We start from the raw sequence: 26,181 nt of genomic DNA on the forward strand, positions 1-26,181 counted from the left end.
GGTTGATAATCCCCACTTCCGATACGAGGCCTATACTATGAAGTTTGGATGCTTGGCAATTGACGGATGATCTAGATCTCCGAGGCCTTGAGCACGGACGACGGTGGCACTGGCCTTCAGCACTAGTGCAATATCAAAGCAGCGCACCAATCAAAATAGCCAGGTATAGTTCCTAGATTATACCCTGTTTCTACCTTCAAGGACACTGTCGTCTACTCAGATGAAGAGAACAAAGAATAGAAAGAATGAACTCGTGGCTTCATTAAATGTATTTCACTCTTCAGGCAACAGAACAAGCAACAGGGCGATCTAAAAATTCGGAAAAACCGCAGAAAGCAGGGAGAAACAGTATTGGATATTCGCAAGACACAAATGTCGCAGTCTGAGTCCCCAATCACCCATGAAACAATGCGCCAGCCCATTTACCCAAATCTATTTTCAGAGGAGTGAATTTACAGCTGCTTGAGGACAGCATCGGCGCTGGAGAGCTCAAGAGTGTTCTTGGCGGCCTCCTTGGCGGCGTAGGTGACCTTGCCGTGGTCGATGATGATCACGTAGCGGTAGGTGCGACCCTCCTCGTCAGCCCAGCCGATGCTCTTGGAGAACTTGGCGTCGGGGTCGGAGAGGAAGAGCTAAAGAAAAAAAGACACGAGTCAGTCAATTGAGTCCACGATTTATCTTGGGGGGAATTGGTAGAAATTGGAGTGATGGATCACATACAATGTCATCTCCGGTAACACCGTTGGCCTTGCCCCAGGCGCTCATGACGTAGGCATCGTTGTAGGCGAGGACGGCGACCTGGTCGACACCCTTGGCGCGCAGCTCAGGGAGCTTCTGGATGTACTCGGGAACGTGGTTGGCGGAGCAGACGGGAGTGAAAGCACCTATAGAGCGGAGTGGCGGTCAGCGTGAGAACCTTGCAGACGGCAGAGAGAGGGGGATTTGAAAAATTTCGAAAGAGCGGTCACATACCGGGAAGAGCGAAGAGGATGACCTTCTTGTCAGCCCACTCCTTGGAGGCGTAGTAGTTGATGGGGATACCGCAAGAGGTGATCTCGCCAGCCTCCTCAGTCCAGGGGATGTAACTGTTATGGTCTGTTAGTTGAAGGGACGCGAATTGGCGGTAACTCAATAACTCACGAGAACACCACGTCCTGGGGGAAGGCGTCGCCAGAGTTGAAACCCTTAGTAGACATTTTGAGTATTGAATTGAGTATTTGGAAGAGAGAAAGATGGGAAGTTTAAGGTGGATACGAGAAGAAGATGGAGGGGGGAAGAGAAGAAGTATTTAATACCACGGCTGACACATATCGGCCCATCGGGATTTATGACGAAGTGGAGACTCGCCCTGAATTTACTTTACCAGTGAAAGTGAGGTGATCCGAAGAAGAAAGATACCGAACCACATGGATTATCAAGAAAGACCGCCGAGACTGAGCGTCTTATCTGATTTATATTATTCATGGCGAATCGGAGGGGAGCTGAGTCATCCCGGATCACAGGTCGGCTATTACGGTAATTCGGATTTAGTACTCCGTATTCCTGTTCTGAGTTGTTCTCAGGGGTTCTTGGAGAGGCAAATTTTCGTTATTGGCCAAAGATTGAGGGACCGAGGTGGGGGATGATGTTATAAAATGCCAGATCCCTAAGGCAGAAGGTGGGATGATAAGGTATCAAGGTCATGTGACTATTGTGCCTGTATGCCTGTATGCCTTAGGCCATATATCCATTAACTACAATTCTATGTCGTGTACGGAATATACTTGTAAGAAATTGAACATTCCAGGATGATTCTCAGACACATCATACCCCCTCATTTAAGTGAATTCTGCATACACCGCCATTTCAAACTCGCTGGTCAACTCCTCGAATCTGGCATCAGCCTGTGATATAACCTGTGTAAATGTTGCGGCCGCTACACCCTTGGCCCGGTCAATCCACCAGAAAAGATTTGGCCGACCGGCCCATTGCAGCGTACCTGCAGAGCGTTTCCCAGGAATGGCATCCATATACAGCGGGCCGCCTAGTGCCATCTCAATGCGACCCGCATCCATGTCAACCGTAGAGCGTAAGGACGCGCGCAGCGGGCCCGTCAGCAGCTCCTGAAGGTCAGTCGACCCAATGGTCTGCGGTTCGAATATCTCATCGATACTGGCTTTGGAGAGGATGGATCCACCGTCCGCGAGCACCATGCTGAGGAATTTTGTCCAGTCGCACGGTGTTGACCACAGACCGTGGCCACCGCAGTCATGCTGAGCTGGGATGCGCGAGAGCCAGGCGCCGCGCTCTAGACCCTGGTCATCTGCACGCTCGTACATCGCGACGAGGCGGTCCATCATGCCTGGGTGCAGCTCAGGATGGAAGGTCGTCGAGGCCATGTCTAGTGGCTCCCAGATGTTGGATCGCATGAATTCCTCGAGTGTAGTATTGTTGATTCGCGCGATAGCCTCACCTGCCCAGTCGGTGCCAGAGCCGTACATCCAGCCCTCTCCGGGCTCAAAGAGGAGTGGGTATGTCTTCATGACTTCCTGTGAGGTGTGTTAGATGCACATCGATAATTGTGGCGTACGTGAGAGGATAGGAGGAAAAAGACGCACAAAGTCGTTGTCAAAGACGCTGTGAGTCTTGCCATTCTGTTTCGCCCATCTCGCCAGCGGAGGACTTGAATGGTAGCCACACCCGCTTTGATGGCTCATCAGCAATCGAAGTGTAATCGTCTTAGTTCGGGGCTTTATCAAACATTGGCCCTCTGAATCGACACCATCCAGGACCGGGAGAGCACACAGATCTGGAAGGATTGGAGTTACATCATCATCTAGGGAGATCTGGCCGCGTTCAACACAGATCATGATTGCGATTGTGGTCATGAGTTTGGTGAGGGAAGCCATTCCGTATACCGCATCAAAGCCAACTTTTGTATTGGAATCCTGTGACAGTGTGCCCTCGGACAATGTATAGAGTTGTTCGCCTATAATCGTGAGTAATGAGTATATTCCGCATTTGAGATGGAAACCGCATATACGCACCTTTTTTGTTGACAACTGAGCATACATAAGAATGCATGACCGGCTTTGGATCGGCAATTGCTCTTCTTACTGACTGAGAGAACTTTTCCATCTGAGACCCAGCTAAACTGCTATCCACGCCGTTGGAACCATTTATATTAGTGGAGCCGTTCACGCCATTAGACTCAAGAGATCCGTTTGAACTTTCGTGAGTCATGCCATCTACGTTAGCCGTTGGTACTGCAGTATCTGCCGCAGCGGCTTTCGTCTTAAGGGCATTGAAGATAGTCGCTGCCAGACTCTTTGGCGTGCACGAGGGAGCTAGCAGTTGCAAAAATGACATACCCACACCAAACTTTTGGCTCAGCCAATGGATCAGCTCGCTGCCGGACATGCTATCGAGACCAAAGTGCGAGAACGGCCGGCTGATATCGATGTCCTCAATGGGGATGAACATGAGCTTGGCCAGCCGCTGTGCAACAGCATCTGCCAACACGATAACCGCCTTATCGCGGTCGTCGGGGATGTCAGATATCAGCAGGTCATCGCCACTGGCATCGGCTATCACGCCGCCGCTGCTGCCGGCAGCTTTGCGTGACTCGAGGGTCGTGACCAGCAGCGCTGAGCGGCGATCTTGCTCTATGCGTGTGACCTGCACCAGGCTGAGGTCGTGTTTGGAGTACTCGACTCCAGTGAGAATATGACCCTGCGTGAGACTGTCGAAGTGTTTCGACTCATGCTGCGGGTGCGTGAAGCGGTTAAAGTGCCGGATAAACTCCGACTCTTCGGCTTCAATCAGTCCCGACCGCAACAGGTTCTCGGCGTACTCGGGCTTGCGGTTCAGCGTGCCCACGCCTTTGATCGGCCCTAGTGAGATTGTCGCTGCTGGTAGGCCATTGTGGATGCGCTGCCGTGCTAGGTTGTCCAGCACCGCGTTGGATGCTGCGTAGTTGGACTGCGAGATGTGGCCAACGTATGTGACTGTTGAACTCGTCATGAAGAAGAAATCAAGACTCGCATTGACATTAATGGTGGCATTGTGGAGATTTAGGGCGCCGTTCACCTTCGGACGAACGGCAGTGTTGAATTGTTCCAGAGTCATGGAGTCAAAGAAAGCATCCTTGATGTCGATGATGTTAGACTCGAAGATCCAAAACCCCATGTGAAATCTAACTCACCTGTAGCACCATGGCTGCATGTACGACTCCTTTCAGTGGGCCCATTGACATGGCTTGAGCCACAGCTCGCTCAACATCTTCCATCTTGGAGACGTCACCCTGGATAGTCACTATATTGACGCCATTTCCCCGTGCTCGCTTACAGAAGGAAGCGATTTCTGCCTTGCTCTCGCTCGATCTACCTAGGAAGACAAGGTTCTTGGCTCCATGCTCAATCAGGGCGTCTGCCATGCTGTGGCCCAGCCCACCATGACACCCTGCGAGCACATAGCTGTTGCTGCTGCTGATGCCTCGAGGTCGGCGAGCACCCTTGAGTTTTACCTTGTTCGACGTTGGGCCGTATGTTAGCACAACCTTACCAATGTGCTGCCCCTGACCAAAGTATCGAAGGGCCTTCTCCATTTCGGTGATGTGGAATGTGTTATCCAGTCTAATTGGGTGGATTTTGCCTTCTCGGAGGAGCTCTATCACATCTGTCAAAAGCCTGTTTTCACATATTAGTGACCTCGATGCGTAATAACTGGGATAATGACTGGGATTCTTGCCGTTCAGCAATCCTCGGTTTCTCTTCCAGGACAAAGTTGAGGTCAAAGGAAAAGAAGCTGATGCTCCGATCAAAAGCATGCAATCCCATATTGCCCTTGTCCAGGACGTTTCCACGCCCAACATCAATAAGCCTTCCACATGGCGCTAGGCATTTTAAGCTCTCGTGGAATCCGGGACCAGATATTGTTGAAAGGACAACGTCAACACCGCGACCTCGTGTTTGCTTGAATAGTTCATCCTTGAACTCCAGAGTCCGGGACCAGAAGATATGATCGGCCGGGATTCCGCACTCAGAGATGAGATAGTCCTTCTTTGGCTGTGTTCCCACTGTGGCGTAGATTTCAGCTCCCACGTACCTGGCATATTGGATGGCCGCGAGCCCCAAACCACCGGTGGCGGCCTGAATCAGCACTGTTTCGTTGGCTTCTAGATGCGCTAGATAGTCTAGCGCATATATTGCAGTTCCATGCGCGATTCCAACGGTGGCCATCTCCACAAGGTCAGCATTGTCGTCGAGCTTCAGGCACTTCTGTACCGGGCTGCGAAGGAACGTGTCATAGTAGCCGCGCTCCAGGCAGATGACCTTGTCCCCAGGCTGGAGGTGAGTGACGTTCTCTCCAACCCTAGAAATAATTCCAGTGCTCTCGTTGCTTGACTTGACACTTTCAAAGTTGCCCATTGCAATGACATAGTCCTACCATGGTCATGATATTAGCCGCCTTTGACCTTGCATAGTACGGTAGGGACACCGTCAACGAACCTTCATATTCAATCCCACGGCCTTCACCTCAATCTCAACCTCATCGACCCCAAGTACAATGTCACATGTTGGTTTCTCTCGGAAATACACAGTATCCAAAAGACCCGGGGTCTCGAGTGCCAGCTGGACATTACCGAAAGCCGGGAAATCTTGCTCGTCTCTCCCTGTTCCCGTGTCTAGAGTGAACTCCTCGTTCAGTTCCATATCGGGAACGACACGACTGATATAAATAACGCCATCCTTGAGAATGAAGTCTGTCTCACACGTCGCTCTGTTTGCGGCTGTGACAACTGTCGTCCAGACATCTGTAATAGGTTTAGCGAGGTCAAATGACTGAACGGCGCTTGTATAGTCGATATCAAAAGTTGCAAATTTGAGATTTCGGACCGAGTTTTCGTTCATAAGGACGGTGTTGATTCCATGGGCCATTGCTAGTACCGGGTTTTTGCCAACTGTCAAGTCGCCTCCAGTAACCCACAGGATACTTGACGCTGACGAGACGAGTTTCTTTAACCCGTCAAACTGCTCCGGCCGCATGTCCACAAGCACGGAGTTCTGTATCTCTTCAAGCACGATGTATGTGACTTGGCCTTCATCGACCAGCTCGGTAGAAGGCATGGATTCGAGGGACCAGTGTGCGATGGAACCCTGGGGGAGGCTCCAGCGTACCGTAATCTCATCCTCGATGTCTCGCGCCAGCTCGTATTGTGCTGTTGAATGGACCTGGAAGGATTATGTTAGGACTAGAAGTAAAAGGGACGAAAATAACGATAGGAGAATACCCACAATAGCAACACGGCTAATACTTTCCCCATTGCTGCTCAAAGGTTCTTTGATGCTGCTGGCAACCATGACACTCTCCAGGGCCAATGGTTCAGGAAAGTCTGTTAAAACCATATCTAAACCTGTGAAGCCGGATATTTTGAGCTGCTGCTCCCATGATTGCAGAGTACGGAAGGGCCCCAGCACCCGGTCCGCATCTTTATCGTCGAGACATTCCCAGAAACTGGGCAGCGTACCGAAGGCAAACTGTACGGGGGTAAGACTGCCTGTTTGTGTTATTTCCAGCATTACAAGCTTGCCGCCTGGCTTGAGTAGGCGACTGCAGTTCTGAAGTAGTTTATCCGTGTTTCCTGGAGCATGCATCACATTAGAAGCGAGGATAAGGTCGTACTCGCCAAGTTCAAAGCCCTGCTCAGCGGCATCTACCGACAAGTCGAATGTTTTGTAATTCATAGGAGGATACGCGCTGAACAATTCCTCGGCCTTCTCGAAAAACGCCGGTGAAATATCGGTGAAGGTGTAGTCATGATAGCGTTTGGCATGATGGCCAGGCATATCACGATCGTAGACGTTGAGCACATCTAGCGCAATGCTAGTGCAGCTGCCTGTACCGGCGCCAACTTCCAACACGCGCATCGTGGGATTCTTGTGGGCCAGTATATCCACCACCGACGATAGGTTTTTGCGTGCCGCATCGTGGATTGACCCGTCCGCATACACTCGTGCCAGTATCTCTGCTTTTACAGCCAAGTCGATGCCGGCCACCCTGCCAGTGAGTATGTCAACCATGTTTTCATAAATTATGGCGTTGAACTCAAGCTGGGGGAAGTCCTCCGGTAACTCCGAGAGAAGCTGCGCGATACGCTGTTCTCGTTGCTGGAAATTCAGACTCGTAGCGTTTCTCTCACACAGACGCATGCGTCCCGCTGTCGCTTCGTCCTTCACGTGGCACATCCAGTTGTAAAACCCGTGAACCCACTTTAAGGATGGATCCGTGGGAAGGTCGTCCTGATAGAACATGTCCAGGGCACCACAGATGTACAGGACTGTCACCGTCTCCAGTCGCGTACGAATATTGTAGACCTCATACAGATACGCTGCTCCAGCTGGCGAATGGAAATCACTGTGATACAGGCTGTGTGCCCCATCCGTGTCCAGGAAATCTATGTCTGGCTTCCACTGTAAGCGGTAATACGGCTCACGTGTGGCTTCCTTGTTCAATTTTTCCTGGCTTCCCTGGTTCTCAAATTGTCGCCATTTGACATTGCGCGCTGAGATAATCTCATAGCCGCTATCTGTAGTCAGAGTTGAGTGGGAGCCGCCGCTGCGGGCACCCTCAGTCCACGCAACACTGTCGATGGTGCCCGTCTGGTCCCTCGCCCATAAAGATGGGCTAATTGTCATCTCATCAATAAAGACGGGGATCTGGGTGGCTGCCTCTTGGTCTGCCCGGCTGGTGTATACGGAGGCTACGCGCCCTTGGAGTACGGCATCGATAGTCAAAGGGTGGATCGCATATCGAGACTCATATAGCGTAGTTTTCTCGGCTGTCTTGAGTATAGGCGCTTTTGCACGAGCACGGGAAGCATGGGGCAGAACTTCAATCTCGTCGATAACGCGGAACAGAGGGCCAAAATCGAAGCCGCGGTACTTGAGTCGCTCATACCAGGTATCTTTGCCAAACTTCTGCTCAAAGATGGGTTCTTCGGTCTCATTGTTGAAGGATATCTTGTTTGTCCTCTTTCCATGAGTCATTTCGAATGCAACAATACCTTGCGCGTGCTCAATCCATCGTTCATCCGCCACTGAGCAGATTTTGAACTCAAATCTGTTGGACGTTACGGAGGCATCAGTAGGACGTAGGTTAATCATGATATCGGCAGTGCCACTGGCTGGAAGAACAAGCGCTGCTTTTATCGTCACAGTGTGAAGATGAAACCTTGCATCCTCGAAGTCAAATGGTGGACCACCAAGCATGGTATCTTCAGCAAACTGGGCTGCTGCTTCAACAGCCATGGCCAGGTATGCTGCGCCAGGTACGATGATGGCGCTTCCAATCTAAAATCAAGTCGTATAGATCAGCATGTTTTCGAAATTCCAGGTGGAATAAAATTGGATAGTATTCTTACCACATGGTCTTTGATCCAGGGTACATCATCCAGGCGAAGGTAATTTCTCCAGATAGGCTCCATGCGGTTTCCTCCTGGTAGCCGACTACCAATCAAATCGTGTCGTGGATGAGTGGCGAATTTATAGTCCTGAGTAGAGCGATTGACCATCAATGGCTGCGGAGTCTCGTGGTTCCATGGGTACTTGGGAAGATCAAGGATGATCCTGGAGGGACGATAGGTGGTATGGCCATTGACTTGAAGTAGATCGAGTGGGTAGCCCTTTATAAAGAGGCTAGTTGCAAGTCGCAACATGTCATCTTCGGCATCATGTCCACGCTCCAGGGTCTGGTCATATGTCACCTTGGGAGCAATTCCCAGGCTCACATTCCGAATATTTTCAACTTCAGCCGAAGCAATAATCTGGCGAATAGGACCTTTGAGCGCACTATGAGGCTATAGAGGATATTCAAGCATTAGCCAGAGATCGAAAGTGAAACGCCATGGAGACGAAGAAGCCGAAAAAAAGAAAAAGAAAAGAAAAGAAAGGTATTCACATACCCCTATTTCAATGAGGCAGTCAACGTGGCGTTCCTCTGGGCCAAATTGAAGACTGAGAAGGTGCTTCATAGCGGAATCAAAAAGAACAGGACTCTCCAAATTCTTCTGCCAGTAGCTTCCGTTAATGTCACCTGGCTGAAGCTGCTCCAGAGTCACTGACGACACCATCACGGGTCTCTGTCCCTTGTCGTCTCCATTTCCAAGTGCCAGGGCACTATTGCTAGAGCGAGCTGTAGCCTCGAGAATAGCTTCACTGTAGCCTGATCCAACCTTTTTCATGATTGGAGAATGGTAAGCCTTCCCACCAGTAGGCAATCTCTTGCACAAGATTGAACGTTGTTTCAAAATTCCATGAATAACATCCATAGGCTCGGACTTGCCACTCAAAGTGACACTCTCAGGCGAGTTGACGCAGGCGATAACGGCGTCATCTGGCGATATATAATTCTCAGCGAGGATCTTCTCCGCCTCGCTCGCACTAAGTGCTACGGCTATCATGGTTCCTGGGGCTTGAGTGAGCGTCGCATGCACGCCTCTCAGATAGGCAGCAATTATAGCATCTTCTGCAGTAATTAGTTTTGCTGCGTAGGCTGCGGCAAGTTCACCGGATGAATGGCCGATGGTAGCTTCTGGTTTGACCCCCCATTCGCGTAGCAGATTGACGATGGAAATCTGAATGGCGGTGCAGATAGGCTGGGAGAAGGAAACTTCACCAATCTTGCTAGTCTCTGCAGGCTCTAGCAGAATCTCTATGAATTGGCATAGGAGTATCAGTATACCATAATCCTCAAAGAAGAGCGTTCACAGGTAAGCGTACCTTCAAGGGTCCATGTTGGTCGCTGTTCCAGGTGCGAAAGTGCGAGATTGAGATTCTTGAACGTTTTTCGCACTGATGGGTAACAGTCCAGCAACCGACGGCCCATCTCTGCCCATTGAGCACCTTGTCCCGTAAAGACAAAGGCTATAACTGGGACGCTGTTGTTCGTACGACCAGTTACTGGGTCTCCGGTTGTCAATCTCTTTTCGTCGCTGATTTCCACTGGGATCATGGCACGGTGAGAGAATCGCGTCCGTCGAGCAATCATGGTATACAGAAGTTCATGGAGGTCGTGAGTCTGACTACCCAACACTGAAGTCACAATTTCCAACGACCTTCGCATAGAGTACTCATCATGCCCCATAACTGGCAGCAGGAACTTCTTCTGAAGGATCGTGCTATAAGGGTTGACTTCCGGAGCCATGTTGTACGGGTTAGAGAGACCCATGCTCTTGAAATACTCATCAACACCGTCGATCACAACATGTCCGTTGGCACCGCCATATCCGGAGGAGTTGACTGACGAACGTTTTGCCTTGCCTTCTGGCCAGGGAATGTTCTTGGTGGCCACGGCCAGAGCGCCTCCTTTGAGATCCACTATAACGTCAGACATGTCAGCTAGGGTTTTTACGGTCGCGTGTATGATACTCACAAGCCGGGTTTAGCTTTTTAACTCCGATAGTGCCAGGGATAATTCCATTTTCCATTGCCAACACTACCTTCATGATACTCGTGATTGCTGAGCATGCTTCGCCATGGCCTACCTGTGGCTTCGTCGACCCAATGTATAATGGCTCGTGCCACTCACGATGGCTTCCAAACACATTACCAATGGCGACTGTCTCAATCGGGTCTCCTGCAGGAGTTCCTGTCCCGTGGCATTCCACGTAACCAACTGAATTATAGTCAAGAGGCCCTGAATGCTCGTATGCCTTTCGGATAGACAGCTCTTGAGCAAGAGCACTGGGGAGAGTGATTCCGTTATTTTTGCCGTTGCTGTATGCATTTGTGTCTCAGCATACGCCCAAAGGGCAATAATGGGCAGGATATGAGTAGCTTACGCAGTTAATGAAGATCCTCGAATAACTCCACGGATAGGATCACCGTCCCGAATTGCATCCGACACACGTTTCAGGTACAGAACGTTGATAGCTTCTCCGCGGGAATAGCCATCTGCGGATGCATCAAATGCATGACACTGCGCCGTCGGGGAAAGAGCGCCAATTTGACCAATAGCAAAATGATACTCAAGCGTGAGTATGAGGTTGACACCACCGACAAAAGCTGCGGGAATTTCACCGTTGCGGAGCGCTTGAACTGCAAAGTGTAGTGCATATAGCGTCGAAGAACACGCTGTGTCCATAGTAACACTTTGTAAAAAGGGTCAGCTTTAAAACTTTGTGTATATTGTAGTTTCTTCCTCATATCGGAAGTGCAGGGTGAAACAGGAGAAGTCAAACCTTGGTCCATGGAGGTTATACATGTAGCTCACACGGTTGCTCACTGTCGTCCTGCCCATTCCCAGAACGGCCATACCCTCGATTCTCTCAGGCTCTTTGAATGCAAGTGTCTCATAGTCACTGGCAAAGTTTCCCACATAAACACCAGTCATGGTGCTGGAAACATCTTCGAGCGTTATGCCTCCGGATTCAAGACATTCAAAGCAGCACTCGAGCAATTGACGCTGCTGAGGATCCAGGCACAGAATATCCGGGGCAGTCATGCCAAAAAACCCACCATCAAAATCCTCCAGTTTATTGGAGATGCAATAACCCTCCGTGTACCGCATATTCCCCGGACGTCCCTTCTGGGGATTGTAGAAGGCATCGGCGTTGAAACGGTTACCTGGGAAAGGGCCGCGGGCGAGTTTCTGGCTTATCAAAAGATCCCAGAAAGATTGGGGGTCTTGAACATCCCCGGGAAGTCGACATGCTGATGGAAAGAAAGGTGTTAGTTGGAGTTGGACATAAGCCGTGGAAAGTGAGACGGGGGCGCTAGAAGAGCAGAAGAGCAAAGGGAACAACAAAAGAGGGACACAAGAGAACGACTTGCCCATTCCAACAATGGCAATACCCTCATCTTGAAAGTCACTCATATTATTGGGTCAAAAGCACCACCAACGTTAGAATGTCAAAACTAGTACGGGGAGGAATCCACTAAGGGCATATGAATCCAAGTCAGGGTGTCGAAGTCCGTCAGATCAAGCTGAAAACGATAAACTGCTTCAATTTATATATACAGCGTATATACCCAGGAGTAGATGCAATTTTCACTGAATTTACTAAATGCTTTTTTTTCTTGATTCCCAACAGTGGTCTCCGGTGCCTCCTACCTCGCAGGAGACAACTGCATATTCTAGCTAATATAATATGTGTATTATTATCCTCGTATCATAGTTTCGATAGCTGTTTAGTGGAATATTTGCATGTGCGTCGGAGTATATACCACAATAGGCATTAGCATGGCATGGCATAGGATATTATTCCGGTTTGATAATGTATCGAGGGCTCTTGGTATAGGATGGGCAAGGATTTACCCCTTACTATGAAAACGTCTTAACATAGCCTCAGTACCTACACAATAATTTTGAAAAAGGGGGATCGAGTAACTAGCCAACCGATCAAACCCATGAAAGATGAGTCAATATACCTACTTTGCTACATGTGAATACACAAGGATATGTAATATATTGGGATTGGCACCGATGTCCTGTAGTATACGCGTCGAGCCCGATTGAAATACAATACTAATGGCCCTAGTGTTTGAATTTCGGCTACAAGGTGAGAAGTCCTTTAGAGTATTTTCCTACGAAATAGTACCATATCTCAATATACACTTATTGGGGATCCCATAATTCAAAAGGAAATTGGTCAGTCAAGAAATCGAGCAAAAGCCCTGAGGTCTAGAACTAGAACTTGGGTCACCAGACTGCATCACACTGGTCCTTCAATGAACAACATAACGCAGATAGGACTATACGAGCTTCACAACACCCTGCATCGCATATGCATGTCCGGGCTGTGAGAATGGTTGGTGAGACGCGGGGGCCGAGCCCTACTACGTACACCACGCAATATAACCCCCGTAGCGACACTACTAATCCTAGTATCAATTGATAACATTAAACGTACTATGACTGCAATCTTGTGCCTCTGCACACTCGTAGACCCCACAGGAATAAAATTTTATCTATGTAATTCTGCATAGAAACAGGAGAAGCTGCACGTTCACTGTGGAAGAGCTAACATTCCGTGACACCCCAAAAAGCCACCACTTCAGATAAGGAGACATTCTAATTTTGCTGATAAGTTCTGGATTAGCTTCAACACACTCCTCTTTATACCCAGAGAAATGAGAGAGTATCATGGCTTCTCCTGGTGGTAACATGTTTGACCTTGACTTCAGAACAATATTAGCTGGATTCAGCGCAGTAGCCCTCGGTGGCTTGCTGATATCCAAGTTTCTGTCCAAATACCGACTGAAGAATGGCGAGGTCCAGAGTCCTCTCAAGTCGTTTTTGGTTTTCTTCTACTCCTGCTTTATCAAACCGCATAGTGGCAACAAGAAAGGCACCCAGCAGGACGCCCTAGAGAGTTTCTACAAGACGCAAGCCGGCGCTTACGACGCAACCAGAAAGACTCTCCTTCAAGGCAGGGAAGAAATGCTCGCGCTAGTTGCAGCACAGCTAAAAACTAAGGCCAAAAGCCACAAGCAAGAGGACATAATCTGGGTTGACGTAAGTGGTGAGGCATACTGTGCTTGTCGATCCAAACTGACATGATGTACAGATTGGCGGCGGAACGGGGAGGAATATTGAGGCCATGTCCGTCTTTGTTAATGTCCCTGAGTTTTTCTCGAGTGTTTATCTTGTTGATTTCTCACCGTCCCTCTGCGAAGTTGCTCGACAACGCTTCCAACGTCTTGGCTGGAAGAATGTCATCGTTGTTTGCGAGGACGCGGCCAAATTTCGTCTCGGGAATCATGAAAATGGCCTTCCTGGCGGTTATACGCCCACTTTGGGTGATTCCTACCACAACCACACCAAGAATGGATGTGTGGATCTTGTCACCATGTCCTATAGTTTGTCCATGATGGTAAATATCAGGAAGAAACGTCTCAAAGGCAATAAGCTAATACTAATAATCCATGTGCACAGCCCGACTACTACTCCGTCATTGAGTCGCTGACTTCGCTCATCTCTCCCGACGGTCTAATAGGTGTCGTCGACTTCTATGTCCAGTCTAAAGTAGACTTTGCTTTTAGAAACTACACTGGTGGTTCTCTCGGACGTCATGTGAATTGGTTCCTGAGGTCCTTCTGGCGCGCATGGTTCGACCTCGACCGGGTAGGTCTCGAGGGTAGTCGCCGAGACTATCTTGAGTACAAATTTGGCACTGTTCTCAATGTAAACACCCGGAACTTGTCTCTCGGTCGCATCCCCTACTACATATGGGTCGGGTGCCATAAGGAACACTTTTCCTGTGCGCTTCTTCCCCACCAGATTATCGAGAAAATTGATGCTTTCGCCACGGAGTCTCCCTACAACCAGAGCCAGGATTGCACTTTCACCGGTGCGGTAACGAGACTTGCACCGAAAAGGCGTTCCGGGGCTTTTACAGCTGCGACTCAGAACATTTCTGCAAACCTGCCCCTGCCCTCGTCTTTCTATCAAAACCATCACTGGCGTATCTACTATAATGATCAGCTTCAAAAGCACGCACAGTTCAACGACGAGTACATTTACGCCTTTACGTGGGAAGATGCTCGAGCGGATGAGGGCTTGCTCAATCTGGGGACAGAAGATGTAGTGTTGGCCATTACCAGCGCTGGAGATAACATACTCTCTTATGCGACAAAGAGCCCGGCGAGAATCCACGCTGTGGATCTGAACCCTACGCAGAATCATCTTCTCGAGCTAAAGATTGCGTCTTACGTGGCCTTATCCTACGAGGACTTTTGGAGACTCTTTGGAGAGGGAAAACACCCCTGTTTTCGTACCTTGCTACTCACTAAGCTCTCTCCACACCTTTCCAGCCGAGCATTTCAGTACTGGTTCGATAACGCCCATGTTTTCTTTAATACCAGAGGGAACGGTTTATATGATACAGGAGGTTCGCGTCATGCGATTCGTGCCGTCCGTTGGATCTCACTTATTTCCGGCTGCCGTGCCGCCTTCCGGGATTTCCTTGCCACGAAGACCCTAAACGAACAACGCGATATCTGGGTCAGCAGGATCCGCCCGGTCTTGCTTTCCAAACTGGTATGCAAACTTGTTGTCAGCCAAGAAAGTTTTCTCTGGGCCGCTCTAGGGGTCCCCAAGAATCAACTGGCCATGATTGAAAGCGACCACGCCGAAAGCGAGGCTGTCAGTGGCCCCAACCCGACATCCCGCAACACCCGCTCTCATGCAGTATGGAGATACATGGTCAATACCCTTGATCCAGTCGCCGAGCAGACACATGTCGGTGTTAATAATCCTTATTACCATGTTTGCATGACTGGCGCCTTCACCCGCAGGTGTCACCCAGATTATCTCTCCGAGGAGGCCTATGCTAAGCTCTCTAGCCCAGGTGCTCTAGACGGTCTGCGCATCCACACGGAGGAGGTGGACGAAGTTCTCAGCCACATAACTCCTAATACACTGACCGTTGCCGTTGTCATGGATAGCATGGACTGGTTCGACCCGAGGGGCACAGCTGCGGCCTCTCAGATTATCAAATTGAATAGCAGTCTCAAGATGGGTGGCCGCGTACTCCTACGCTCCTCAGCACTTGTCCCTTGGTATATGAGGACGTTCGAGACCCACGGCTTTTTCCCCAAACGAGTTGGTGCACGTCTAAGTGGCGCCTGCATTGATCGCGTCAATATGTATGCTTCATGTTGGGTCTGCACGAAAGTGGAGAATCTTCGCTGGTCAACATCGGATAAAGACCGCATAGATGACTTGGACATTAGCAGCTTGTCTTCTGAGGTCTGAGATATCTAGTTTACGGGATGGCTAGGGTGTTATTGCAGTGCAAGATACCGCTAGCGTTGCGGTACGGGCCGACCCCATTTCACCCTCGACCCGAAGTCTTATAGTCACCGGGACTGTGTCAACGGAGGAATACAATATACAATTTTCTTTGGTTTGCATGATAACGTAGATTGATATCTTTCAGTCAACTAGTTTCTACCTGGAAACTGCGAAGAGGTCTCAATAAATATTGCAGAACCGAAATGAAGAACAAATCCGTATTTTAATTATGACTAAGCGGCCTCTTGCTCCTTTTCGCATATTTTGTTTCCAGGGGTTTCCCTACATAAACACCAAAAGTACATACTACGTATAGTCTGTCGGAAAACGAATTGCGATGTACATACCTCTCCAATGCCAATTAAATCTGGTCCTTAAACCCGCGTCCTCTGTCGGATCAGAAGCAATAGTTTGCTAGTCATCTGTCATAAGAAGTCCCATGGGTGCTATGCATCAAGAGATGGGTAAGCTGACTGCAGGAGTAAGATTTTTCGGCGGGTTCAGCCAGAATTAGGCGTAATAGGGAGGCGTTGGCAATGCCTTGGGATAATCTGCCGTCTTCCATTGAACAAAAGATTAGCATAGTCTCCGGAGTTCCGGGGCGAAAGTTGAATCAAATTTTCACCGCCTTCCGCATTTGTTAATGCCGTTTTCATGAGACCCACACAGTTTACCAGTATTAGAATATCATTGGTGGACCAGCACTCCTGGTCATCCTGTCAGGCAGAATCCATGGATACCGCCAGATCGCCTTCCCGGACCCGTACGCCACCTCTAACTCCCTTTAGATAAAGATCAACACCCGTGGACCATTCTCCCCTGGAGCGGGTTTGGGGAGCGGGTTTGAGGAGCGGATTTCGGGATTCTAGTGTAAGCTCCATATTCATGCCCTAATATCTGATTTCACGACATCCATAGGTCCACACCATGGCAGCAGTAGATTTACCGTCCAGAGAAAAGACATGGAAAAGCCATCGGCAGCGACCGAACCGGTTGTACAAGAGCCTCTTCGCGCACCAGCAGAACAACATCAAGAACATGAAGAGTTATCAACGCGACCTAACCATGACCGTCTCACCCCAAAGAAAACATGGCGCTTCTGGGCCGTGTTCCCAGCACTATGCGTGACGACCTTCCTCTCGGCCCTTGATACATCCATTCTCTCGACCGCTCTTCCCACCATCGCCCTTGATGTTGATGCCGGCGAGCTGTACATGTGGATTACAAACTCATACATTCTGTCATCCACAGTTGTCCTGCCACTATTTGGCCAGACCGCAAACATATTCGGTCGGAGATGGATGTTGATTATCTCGGTTGTCATATTTGCCTTGGGGAGTGGCATGGCCGGTGGCGCAAAGAACACTGGACTTCTCGTTGCGGGACGGACAATCCAAGGCATCGGCGGCGGCGGTATCAACACCCTCGTGGATATTGTCATCTGTGACCTGGTTCCCCTCCGTCAGCGAGGTAAATATGTCGCGCTCATGGCAGCTGTGTGGGCAGTCGGAACGGTGATCGGCCCCGTTCTAGGCGGCGCATTCGCCCAGTATGCCTCGTGGCGTTGGGTATTCTATATCAACCTGCCGCTTTGTGCTGCATCACTTGTACTGCTAGTGTTATTCCTTCGAGTCTCACACCCGCGAAACAGCGGCACCACTTGGCACCAGCTCAAGCGCGTGGATCTTCTTGGTAATACCATCCTTACAGCTGCCGTTATCTCCATTTTGCTCGCCCTCACTTGGGCCGGGACAACGTACGCTTGGTCTTCATGGCGAGTTCTCGTGCCTCTTATCCTAGGTCTCGGGGGCCTGTTCCTTTTTTACGGCCATCAAATGTCGCGATTCTGTGTTGAGCCCTCGATTCCCCTCCGGCTGTTCTCAAGCGGAACTGGGTCGTGTGCACTGTGGATTGCCTTTCTTCAGTCTGTCCTGCTGTACTGGGTTGGATATTTCCTACCAGTCTACTTCCAGGCTGTACGTAGCTCGACTGCCACGGAATCCGGGCTATACGTGCTTCCTATCACTGCCGCAATTGCGCCTTTTGGCATCGTCACGGGAGTGATCATTGCTATGACTGGCAAATACCGAGTCTTCCACTTCCTGGGATATATACTCCTCACTATTGCCAGTGGTCTCTTTTCGCTCCTAGATGACCATTCACCTGCTCGCGACTGGGCTGGCTTCCAGATAATCTTCGGCGCTGGTTCTGGTATGATCTTCTCCAGCACTCTGCCTCCGATTCAGGCATCGCTGCCCGAGTCCGATGTGGCTACTGCAACCTCCACCTGGGCCTTTATGCGCAGCTTTGGTTGTATATGGGGTATTGTTATTCCAACCACTATCTTCAACGCACGTGTTCAGGAGCTGCTGTATCGCGTCAGTGATGTGACACTGCGTGCAAAGCTTGCTAATGGCGGTGCATATGCCATGGCCAGCGAAGGCCTGATGCGTACTTTGCATGATACCCCTAATCTTATGGCAGAAGTGCTCGGCGTTTATCAAGATAGTTTACGATGGGTTTGGTGGATTTCGATTCCGTTTGGTGGTGTCGGGTTGCTTCTCTGTATACCCATTAAGCAACTGGAGCTCACGGAAGATCTGCATACAGAGTTTGGATTACCCGATGCTACAATACATAGAGAAGGGTGAAACTGGCAATTTCCGTTTGGTATAGATGGCTGTGGCTATCTCGTTACCTTCTCAGAAGTCAGGAGTCAGGAGTCGTCACCGATGCTTCAAGGTTCTAATGTTTATATTTCAGAAAGGTTTGAAACTCTATCAGAGCATGGGATTAGTGGATCTGTGGTGGTCCCAAATTTGATGGATAGCGGTTGCAAATAGTATGTTTCTTTTCTTTGATGTAATGTTTCACATGTGCATATTATTGAACGCTGCCCTCTGGTTCAATCCCAATGACAAAAACAACAATTTTCACATCCAGCGTACTGGCCACCATTGACTCCCAAAATAGCAGCTCAATGTCTTGTATCATTGACATGGGCCGTTGTTTCCATCAAACGAGCCAAAGTAACAGCTTCCCGAAGCGCCCGTCCAACATGCCCACGCACGCCAGCCTCTTCCATCACCATCAATCCGCCAATCGTGCAGCCCTCGGGAGACGTTCCTTGATCCTTCAATAGGGCCGGGTGGATGCCGCTCTGAAGCATCGTTGCCGTCCCTTGCATCGACTGGAAGATCATGGTATGAGCCAGGTCCCGCGGCATACCAACCGCCACTGCGGCATCGATCATTGCATCGCAAACCACAGCGAAGAAAGCCGGAGTTGAGCCTCCAACAGCGGTAGTAGCATTCATCAACCTCGGATCAACGTGGACAGCCTTGCCAATCTGCTCGAAGATCGATGTCGTTATCTGGAGATACTGTTCGGGCAATGCAGGCTCCGATGTTTCAATAGCCGTAAGTGATTGGGACACCTGGGCTGCGATGTTCGGCAATGTACGCACCACCCAGGCTCTGCCAGCTGTGTTATCGGCGGTGGTTGCGCTGCCGTATATTGTGGCTTCGAGCTTTTGTCTTGTCCAGCCGGCTGCAATGCTGATGATAAGCTTGTCGGCAAAGGCCTCACGGAGCCCGGGTTGCGTCAGAACGGTCTCAATATCGGCTGGGTCTGCGCCTAGAATAACCACATCGGCGTCGTGTACGGCCTGTACATTGTGGCCACGAGAAAGGCTTATTTTGTCCAAGTACTTGACGAATCGCTCGGCCAGCCTCTTCTCTGAGTTTTCACTGCGCACGCATGCAATGTATCGAGTAAATGGTAACTCTTTAGACTTCTCTGCGGGTGCATTTACCAAGCCATCTATGATGGCAATGCCCAGGTTTCCTACCAAGTGGGAGCATTAGTCGGTGTATTTTGCGTGTTGAGCTTACCTACTTACCACAACCTAGGATACAAAGGGTTCCATTTTGAACATCCATGATTTAATTGAGGTTCAATCCAAGTGAATAAGTTATTGGAATGAAACCAAACCACAAGACAACTTGGAATTCTGAAGCACATCGGGGGCCCTTCCGAGTGTGGAGAACATTGAATACCCCGCTTGGATCGAAGCTGAGCTTCATGGGTGTCGGGATATTTCAAGCCATTCGAAAGTGCTTTCTCCGAAATTTATGCTTGTTGGTATTTATTTCTGAGTCTTCGAGTACTTCCTGGATGCATCCCAGTCAATTTGACTATATGTTGTGGAGTAGGCTTAGCCCTTTTTTTGGTCCCTTCAATCCATAAGGGCCAAGTCTATAATTGTTTGGAATGAGCACCTTTCTACGAATTCGATTTAAGGTCGATTCAAGAGCTACGAAATATATATAGAACAGCAGAATTGGAGAAAACATCGGGAGTGCTCGGGAGTCCGCCCGATCATACTTTCCCCTCTCCTATCTGGTGAGGGCACTTTTCTCCAACTCCGTATAATTTAACCTGTTTGGGGGAAATGCGGGGAGAATATACTATATCAGCTCAATAACCCACAAATAAAAGAAATGTACTTTATTTTACTTCATCATGGGCGTTTCAACTTCAGATTATATCGTTATTGTCGGCGCTGGTGCTTTTGGCCTCTCGGTAGCCCTGCATCTTTCTCTACGAGGCTACACAAATGTCTCCGTGTTCACGAAAGATGACTACATCCCCTTTGGAGACTTGACAAATGTAGTGTGCCCCTAATAACCGGTTATATTAATAAAGAAAAAGCGGAAATAGAATGATTGCTGATGGCTATATTGAAATATAGGTCTATCGTGCAGCACAAGATGCAGGCGTGCGATTTTTCCTGGGGCAACAAGTCGACCAAATAGCCTACGTGAGCACCTTGGCCGGTAAAAAGAACGCTGGAATCCGCACAAGGAATGCCGGGTTTTATCCCTCGTCGCTCGTCATTATCGATGCGGGGGCTGGAGATACCGGTACATCGGAAATTGGCCAGTCGCATGCGCCCGACTCCTTGGCCATACCCCTTTCTTGCTATACCAACACCAACCCGAATTCCTTTGTGGAATACGTGCCACACACATCTTCCTCGGTTATACTGCTGTCGGGGAATTTGGTACAAAAGTCTAAGATGTCTTTGGTGGGACCACTGGTCGTAGATCTCTTAGAGGCAACGAGCGGTCAACAAACTGCGGCGATTCCACCTCAACCCTTGTCTAGGTTGTGAAGGGGTTCCATCGAGGATCAGGCAACATTCGGTATATTGAGGATCATCCAATAATACCCGATCATCGAACCGACTTGGACTCCTTGATGTCGAGACCTACAATGTACAATCGAACTATTTTCTGAAGGCCCAACTTCCAAAATTCAACCTAGGTCTACTATGATCTTCAAAAGTAAGACAATTTCACTTTATTTATGAATTATTTTAGACGCGAGAAGTCAGATTAGGAAGCCCATGAGTCAATATTTAGCGTTGCCGACGAGGCCTATCAACCCGCTCAGGGTCAAGCAATTCAGGAGCTCCTGGAATCAACACCGCCCAACCAAGACAGGGACGACAAAGACCCATCGCAAAAGACTCGGTGATACGGAGGACAGGACGTGGATTCGGGCAAGGTACTCGTCTCTCACGGGCATTCGCTGCTTTGCAGCGCTCGATCCACACTGCTTCTGTGTGCCCACAACCACTGATGCCACAGTGGCCGCGGTACCATTTATAACGCACTTTGCACATGGTGGGTAATAAGTTTTGTTTGAAAAAGGTAGAGTTCTGTGGTAAGTACTTGCGGTACTAGCCTTGGGTGGGGAAGACTGTAGGAGAATATGGGGTTTGGAAGTAAACCCATGTATTTGTAGAATATCAAGAAAGCCCTGGAGCTCAATGAAATCCATGGCATTGGATTTGGATTACTTTCATCCTAGACTTTGCTTTGTCCGAGACAAAGAGCCCTACAGTAGTGATTGAGAACAATGCATTTGTTAATACATGTACTTTTGTTCCAAAAATATGTACTGTTCTTAGATACTCAGCTTCCAATTGATTCTCATTCTACATTACACTTCGTGCTACGCTACCATGGGGGTTGACTATATTGATACAATATGTTGGTGCTTCATCCATACTTGCTAATGCTACGAAGGTCAAAACCAACATGAAGGAATAATGATTGTTGTTGCATCTCTTTTGCTCTCTGTAATTATATATTGAGAGCCCACATATTATTTATAAAAAAAAAAAAAAAAAATAGAATAAAAAACAAGAAGAGGGAAAGCTGGTCCGATCTGTAGCGTAATTTGTTAGCACTTCCGAACAATCCAGTGCGTCAAGAAAAGAGAAAAGGGATGCACAAACATAAAGAATACCGACCTAATAATATGTAGGTAGGTATATTTTCAGTTAATAGTATATAGTACCTATAATTTAGCACACACAAGATGCACAATGGACTTATCTGGTACTAGACTTCAGCCTTGACCATTGCCTTCGGCGGGTTCATTGCCTCCGGCGGGTCGCGCATCGCGGCCCGGAAGGGGGAAGTAACTATAATTTCTATTAGTAGCCGACGTTGGAAAGTCTGTTGGAAAGTCTGTTGGAAAGTCTGTTGGAAAGTCTGTTGGAAAGTCTGTTGGAAAGAGTGTAGGAAAGAGTGTTGGAAAGAGGGCTGGGAAGAGGACTGGGAAGAGTGCATACAAGTCAGTCCACTGCTCTATCATGGCGTCGAGGCGTCTTGCGAACAGCACCCAAATGTACATGTTGGCCAGGTCCCAAAGAAATGACGCCGCGAAGTCTGGGGTCACAGCGGCCAACAGACGCTCAAGAAACGAGATATTGGGGCCAAAGGAGCCTTCTTCGGGCGGGGCATCGCCGATAGCGTGGGCACTCGCAGACATCTTAGGTAGGGCAGACTATGTTAGCAAAAAGACATCCAAAAAGACCTTTAAAAAGACCAGTAGAAAGAGTGCTGGCAAGACTCACGATGAGAAATTTATTGTTCGATGATAGTTTGCGAAGTTTACAGAATCAGAATCTTGCTCTACGTAAGGTTGTCAGGTAGTGGAAGGTCCACGTGAGATATGAAGTACAATGGCAGGCACGGATGGTCCTAAATAGGAAGGAACAATACATGTCCAAGTAGGTTATGCTCACGGTGTTAACAACTTGCTTTAATGGGATTCAAATCCAAAGGGACTTCATTCCATAAGAAAATTCCAAGTTAGCAAGTAGGCACCTTTTGATCTGGCACCTTGGTCTGGCACAGACGCTTAAGGTACCACAACTTCTTCCCAGTCCTCTTCGTCACCAAGCATGAATACCTCAGCGGATTCGTCCTTGGCTGTTGACATTCGCTCTTTTGAAAGCCCCCTCTCGCATCCTGGGAGAGTTATAATCAGATCGAAGGGGCTGTCATGACTATCAAGAGATAACCCCCATATTGAAACTCGGTTGATCCTCTCACGGTAAAGACTATTGTCATCCATGACATGAAAGTCCTTAAGCAATTTCTTCTTTTCGCTTTTAGTAAGGTCAAAGCCCCGGCTTTGACGACAACATCCACACTCTATAGTACAATGTCCAGCTCCAAGCTGCCTTGTCTTATCAATATTGCGATCAACGCAACATCCACAGCTACGGCCACAGCATCCTCCCCGCCTTACACAATCCTCGAACAGAACTCGTGCATATACCATAGAGGATGTGATCGCCATAGGTCAAATGCTCGTATCAGAGGCCCCTCCACAAATGAGTTTCGGGCTTCCCACCACTGGCGCTCTAGCAACCAATACCTCTTATTCAAAGTCTGGAGTTCGGCCTGTATATCATGCCTAAGTAATGGCCATCTGCCTGTAATTTTGGTTTTCTGAGAGAGGTATTGTTCTTCTTGGGCAGTGCTTCGAAGGTCTTGTTCTATCCGGAGAAGCTCAACCACTCGACCAGTATAGCGCGACCGTCCGATAACGACGTTCCGCCGATACCGTTGAAGAGCATCGATATCTCCACTCTTTTCAATATTGATTTCTTCTTGAGTTTTCTCTCTTGGCAGGGCCAGGTCAATTCCTGGTTGAGTCGGCTTGCCCGCAGATTGCATGTTGACTATTGTTGACCGCAGAAGCTGAATGCTAGTAGATACTAGCTTATTTTCGTGTCAGGTTGTCAGGTATGGAAGGTCGAGATGTATTCATGTACTTTAATGAGATATGGGAAGATCATCCTTAAAAGTTGAGGTCTAGCTGGTGAACGACTCACCCTGATGTCAGATGTTCTTCCTTCTTTTTTGTGAAAATTTGACACTACCTAAGAAGCGGGCAAATGAAATAATTACCTCTCAACAATGCCCGGTGGTTCTAAGCGAGAGGGTTACTGTTGCGTAGTTGGGATAAAACGAAGTAGTCTACGATTGCATGTAAGACTTGATAGTCGTGGTAAGAGTCTTACTTTTAGTATGGATATTCATTTGAACACATTGACCAGGATGTTTTCTGAAGGGGTTGGAAGAACCATTAGAATTATAAGCCTAGACACCATGTGGCTTAACACAACCCCTTCGGCGCAGTTGCCCGCAACCGCAATGCATAATCGTGTTCCTACAACAAAGGCTTAACTGTCATGGGTGCCCTCGGACTTCGCCCTAGTCATGGTTCATTTGGCGCTGTGGCTTGGCGCAACTAGAGGAACTCCAACCCTTCGAAGGTTGGAAGCCGCAACGATCATAAATACGGCCACCATATATGAATTTATGGTTGTATTCTTGCAACTTAGTGTCTATTTTCTTTAATCCCGTCTCAAATAAAAGTTAGCGCTGGATTTGCATATCTTTTTTGACATAGTGGTAGATCGGATGCTGGTTGGAAAGCAAATATATATTTCTCACATTACTGCAATATTCAGCCCAAAGTTCAGTTATAAACAAATAGCTGAACTTATATCCTACCACTTTTAGGCATGAATAACCAGAAGACATTTATTTACTTCTTGAATAAGCCTATATCAGATACCCTGAGGCCAGAGTATGTATATTCTTAGTGACAAAATCCAGTACGATATCTGCTTGCCGTTTATATGGCTGCCAGTCTAATCACTAAGGTACTAAGTATCGATTTTGCCTAAACCCCAATCACGTATGAAATTATTTTGTGGCTATGTTCATGCACACCGTTGGGAGATTTTCTCGTAGGCGACGAAACCCTTGGTGTTACAGCCTCACGTGGACATGACTAACGCTGTCTACGGGCCCAGGTACTTAGGTAGGTAAGGCTGGCTGGGAAGGGGCTAAGCTTCCCTCACAATCCAACTTCACAAATCTGATTCCATATCCCAAATTCCCACCATGGCAGATCTCAAACCGCCATTTACCGAGGAGACTGCGCAGAAAAAGGTCAAAGCAGCGCAGGATATGTGGAATACGAGGTACGTCTCAGATTTCCTATCTCTACGGCCCTTGACAGACCATGTGTTCAAAAGAAAGGGCAAGGTTTCATCCCTTGCATTCTTGCCGACTTGTATTGTTTGTCTGTGCACCTCGGGCAGGTGCGGGCATATCTCAAAACAAGAAGGGATTATCTTTCTTGAGATGGACTCTTGCTCTTTGCTTTGCGAGAATAAATGACGTAGTGAGTTCGTTCCCCGCTCTGACCATGTGCGATTTAGGGACCCTGCCCGAGTCGCTCAAGGATACACCCCAACATGTATCTGGCGTGTTCGAGACTCGTTTTTCACCGGGACGGAGTCTATCATCGCGTTCTTGCAAGCGAAATGGAAACGAGAGCGTAGTTATCGACTTCGGAAGGAACTTTTCGCTTTCCGGGATGATCGCATCGCTGTGCAGTTCTGGTACGAGTTTCAGGATGCAGAAGATGGAATGCGCTGGAAGCGATGCTATGGATTGGAAGATTGGACTTTTGATCAGACAGGAAAGATGCGCAAACGTATGATGAGTGGAAACGACGTTCTAATCGGACCGGAAGGTAATGGTGAAGGGCGATGGTTTGCAGATGAGGTTAATGTGAACAATGTACATATTAGTGAGCAGCATTGGTAATGTTACGATGCATACAGATATATATATATATATATATGAATAGTTGAACTCGACCTGGGGATGGGGATGTGGTTGTGTATTATCACTACAGATATCAGAACGATATGCCGTTGCCGTGTTGGTCTGGACTCTTAATTTGGCCTCAAGAACCGGATATTAGAAGGTGAATGGCTTTGGACTGTGGAATGTTCAATACAAATAGATCCCTGTACAGATAAAATGGCTAATAGCCCTGGTTGATTGATTTGTTATTGTCCCCCTTCTTTGGGGGAATGCCATCTCCCCCGTCGATCGCAATTGATGTTGACAATGAAAGCATTATACTAGTTTAAACTGTTGAGTACATATAACATTTGAGTCTGGACCTGAGATTGTGTTCTTTTCATCTTAAAAAAAAAAGAAAGAAAGAAAGAAA

At 48.5% G+C, this 26,181-nt stretch overlaps 12 protein-coding genes across 12 annotated transcripts; 4 read left to right on the forward strand and 8 right to left on the reverse strand.

Moving 5' to 3' along the window:
• Nucleotides 1-452: 452 nt before the first annotated feature.
• On the reverse strand, nucleotides 453-1,196 carry N7525_004015 (peroxiredoxin family protein; the record flags this gene model as incomplete). The annotated part of the gene is made up of 4 exons (XM_002566221.1): nucleotides 453-632; nucleotides 721-884; nucleotides 973-1,085; nucleotides 1,141-1,196. The coding sequence occupies 4 exons, from the start codon at nucleotides 1,194-1,196 to the stop codon at nucleotides 453-455; spliced, it is 513 nt and encodes a 170-aa protein (XP_002566267.1).
• A 621-nt stretch (nucleotides 1,197-1,817) lies between these two features.
• On the reverse strand, nucleotides 1,818-4,585 carry N7525_004016 (uncharacterized protein; the record flags this gene model as incomplete). The annotated part of the gene is made up of 4 exons (XM_061212890.1): nucleotides 1,818-2,528; nucleotides 2,598-2,968; nucleotides 3,027-4,125; nucleotides 4,184-4,585. 4 exons carry the CDS (start codon nucleotides 4,583-4,585, stop codon nucleotides 1,818-1,820), a joined length of 2,583 nt encoding a protein of 860 aa, XP_061069911.1.
• Nucleotides 4,586-4,673: 88 nt separating this feature from the next.
• N7525_004017 (uncharacterized protein) lies at nucleotides 4,674-11,121 on the reverse strand (the record flags this gene model as incomplete). The annotated part of the gene is made up of 8 exons (XM_002566220.2): nucleotides 4,674-5,423; nucleotides 5,490-6,212; nucleotides 6,276-8,330; nucleotides 8,402-8,836; nucleotides 8,942-9,690; nucleotides 9,759-10,355; nucleotides 10,411-10,754; nucleotides 10,820-11,121. 8 exons carry the CDS (start codon nucleotides 11,119-11,121, stop codon nucleotides 4,674-4,676), a joined length of 5,955 nt encoding a protein of 1,984 aa, XP_002566266.2.
• Nucleotides 11,122-11,148: 27 nt separating this feature from the next.
• N7525_004018 (uncharacterized protein) lies at nucleotides 11,149-11,853 on the reverse strand (the record flags this gene model as incomplete). Its single annotated transcript, XM_061212891.1, has 1 exon — nucleotides 11,149-11,853. The coding sequence occupies one exon, from the start codon at nucleotides 11,851-11,853 to the stop codon at nucleotides 11,149-11,151; it is 705 nt and encodes a 234-aa protein (XP_061069912.1).
• Nucleotides 11,854-13,122: 1,269 nt separating this feature from the next.
• Nucleotides 13,123-15,735, forward strand: N7525_004019 (class I SAM-dependent methyltransferase; the record flags this gene model as incomplete). Its single annotated transcript, XM_002566219.2, has 3 exons — nucleotides 13,123-13,494; nucleotides 13,547-13,852; nucleotides 13,915-15,735. 3 exons carry the CDS (start codon nucleotides 13,123-13,125, stop codon nucleotides 15,733-15,735), a joined length of 2,499 nt encoding a protein of 832 aa, XP_002566265.2.
• A 1,001-nt stretch (nucleotides 15,736-16,736) lies between these two features.
• N7525_004020 (MDR family MFS transporter) lies at nucleotides 16,737-18,425 on the forward strand (the record flags this gene model as incomplete). The annotated part of the gene is made up of 1 exon (XM_002566217.1): nucleotides 16,737-18,425. One exon carries the CDS (start codon nucleotides 16,737-16,739, stop codon nucleotides 18,423-18,425), a length of 1,689 nt encoding a protein of 562 aa, XP_002566263.1.
• Nucleotides 18,426-18,751: 326 nt separating this feature from the next.
• Nucleotides 18,752-19,715, reverse strand: N7525_004021 (pyrroline-5-carboxylate reductase family protein; the record flags this gene model as incomplete). The annotated part of the gene is made up of 2 exons (XM_002566216.1): nucleotides 18,752-19,620; nucleotides 19,676-19,715. 2 exons carry the CDS (start codon nucleotides 19,713-19,715, stop codon nucleotides 18,752-18,754), a joined length of 909 nt encoding a protein of 302 aa, XP_002566262.1.
• A 583-nt stretch (nucleotides 19,716-20,298) lies between these two features.
• On the forward strand, nucleotides 20,299-20,950 carry N7525_004022 (FAD-dependent oxidoreductase; the record flags this gene model as incomplete). Its single annotated transcript, XM_061212892.1, has 2 exons — nucleotides 20,299-20,448; nucleotides 20,528-20,950. The coding sequence occupies 2 exons, from the start codon at nucleotides 20,299-20,301 to the stop codon at nucleotides 20,948-20,950; spliced, it is 573 nt and encodes a 190-aa protein (XP_061069913.1).
• Nucleotides 20,951-21,196: 246 nt separating this feature from the next.
• On the reverse strand, nucleotides 21,197-21,463 carry N7525_004023 (uncharacterized protein; the record flags this gene model as incomplete). Its single annotated transcript, XM_061212893.1, has 1 exon — nucleotides 21,197-21,463. The coding sequence occupies one exon, from the start codon at nucleotides 21,461-21,463 to the stop codon at nucleotides 21,197-21,199; it is 267 nt and encodes an 88-aa protein (XP_061069914.1).
• A 731-nt stretch (nucleotides 21,464-22,194) lies between these two features.
• On the reverse strand, nucleotides 22,195-22,620 carry N7525_004024 (uncharacterized protein; the record flags this gene model as incomplete). The annotated part of the gene is made up of 2 exons (XM_061212894.1): nucleotides 22,195-22,270; nucleotides 22,421-22,620. The coding sequence occupies 2 exons, from the start codon at nucleotides 22,618-22,620 to the stop codon at nucleotides 22,195-22,197; spliced, it is 276 nt and encodes a 91-aa protein (XP_061069915.1).
• A 761-nt stretch (nucleotides 22,621-23,381) lies between these two features.
• Nucleotides 23,382-23,816, reverse strand: N7525_004025 (uncharacterized protein; the record flags this gene model as incomplete). The annotated part of the gene is made up of 1 exon (XM_002566214.2): nucleotides 23,382-23,816. One exon carries the CDS (start codon nucleotides 23,814-23,816, stop codon nucleotides 23,382-23,384), a length of 435 nt encoding a protein of 144 aa, XP_002566260.2.
• Nucleotides 23,817-25,055: 1,239 nt separating this feature from the next.
• On the forward strand, nucleotides 25,056-25,766 carry N7525_004026 (nuclear transport factor 2 family protein; the record flags this gene model as incomplete). The annotated part of the gene is made up of 2 exons (XM_002566213.1): nucleotides 25,056-25,135; nucleotides 25,376-25,766. The coding sequence occupies 2 exons, from the start codon at nucleotides 25,056-25,058 to the stop codon at nucleotides 25,764-25,766; spliced, it is 471 nt and encodes a 156-aa protein (XP_002566259.1).
• Nucleotides 25,767-26,181: the final 415 nt, after the last annotated feature.

The sequence above is a fragment of the Penicillium rubens genome (genome assembly GCF_028828025.1).
Source record: "Penicillium rubens strain IBT 27055 chromosome Unknown utg000002l_segment0_segment0, whole genome shotgun sequence".
NCBI classification, from domain to species: domain Eukaryota; kingdom Fungi; phylum Ascomycota; class Eurotiomycetes; order Eurotiales; family Aspergillaceae; genus Penicillium; species Penicillium rubens.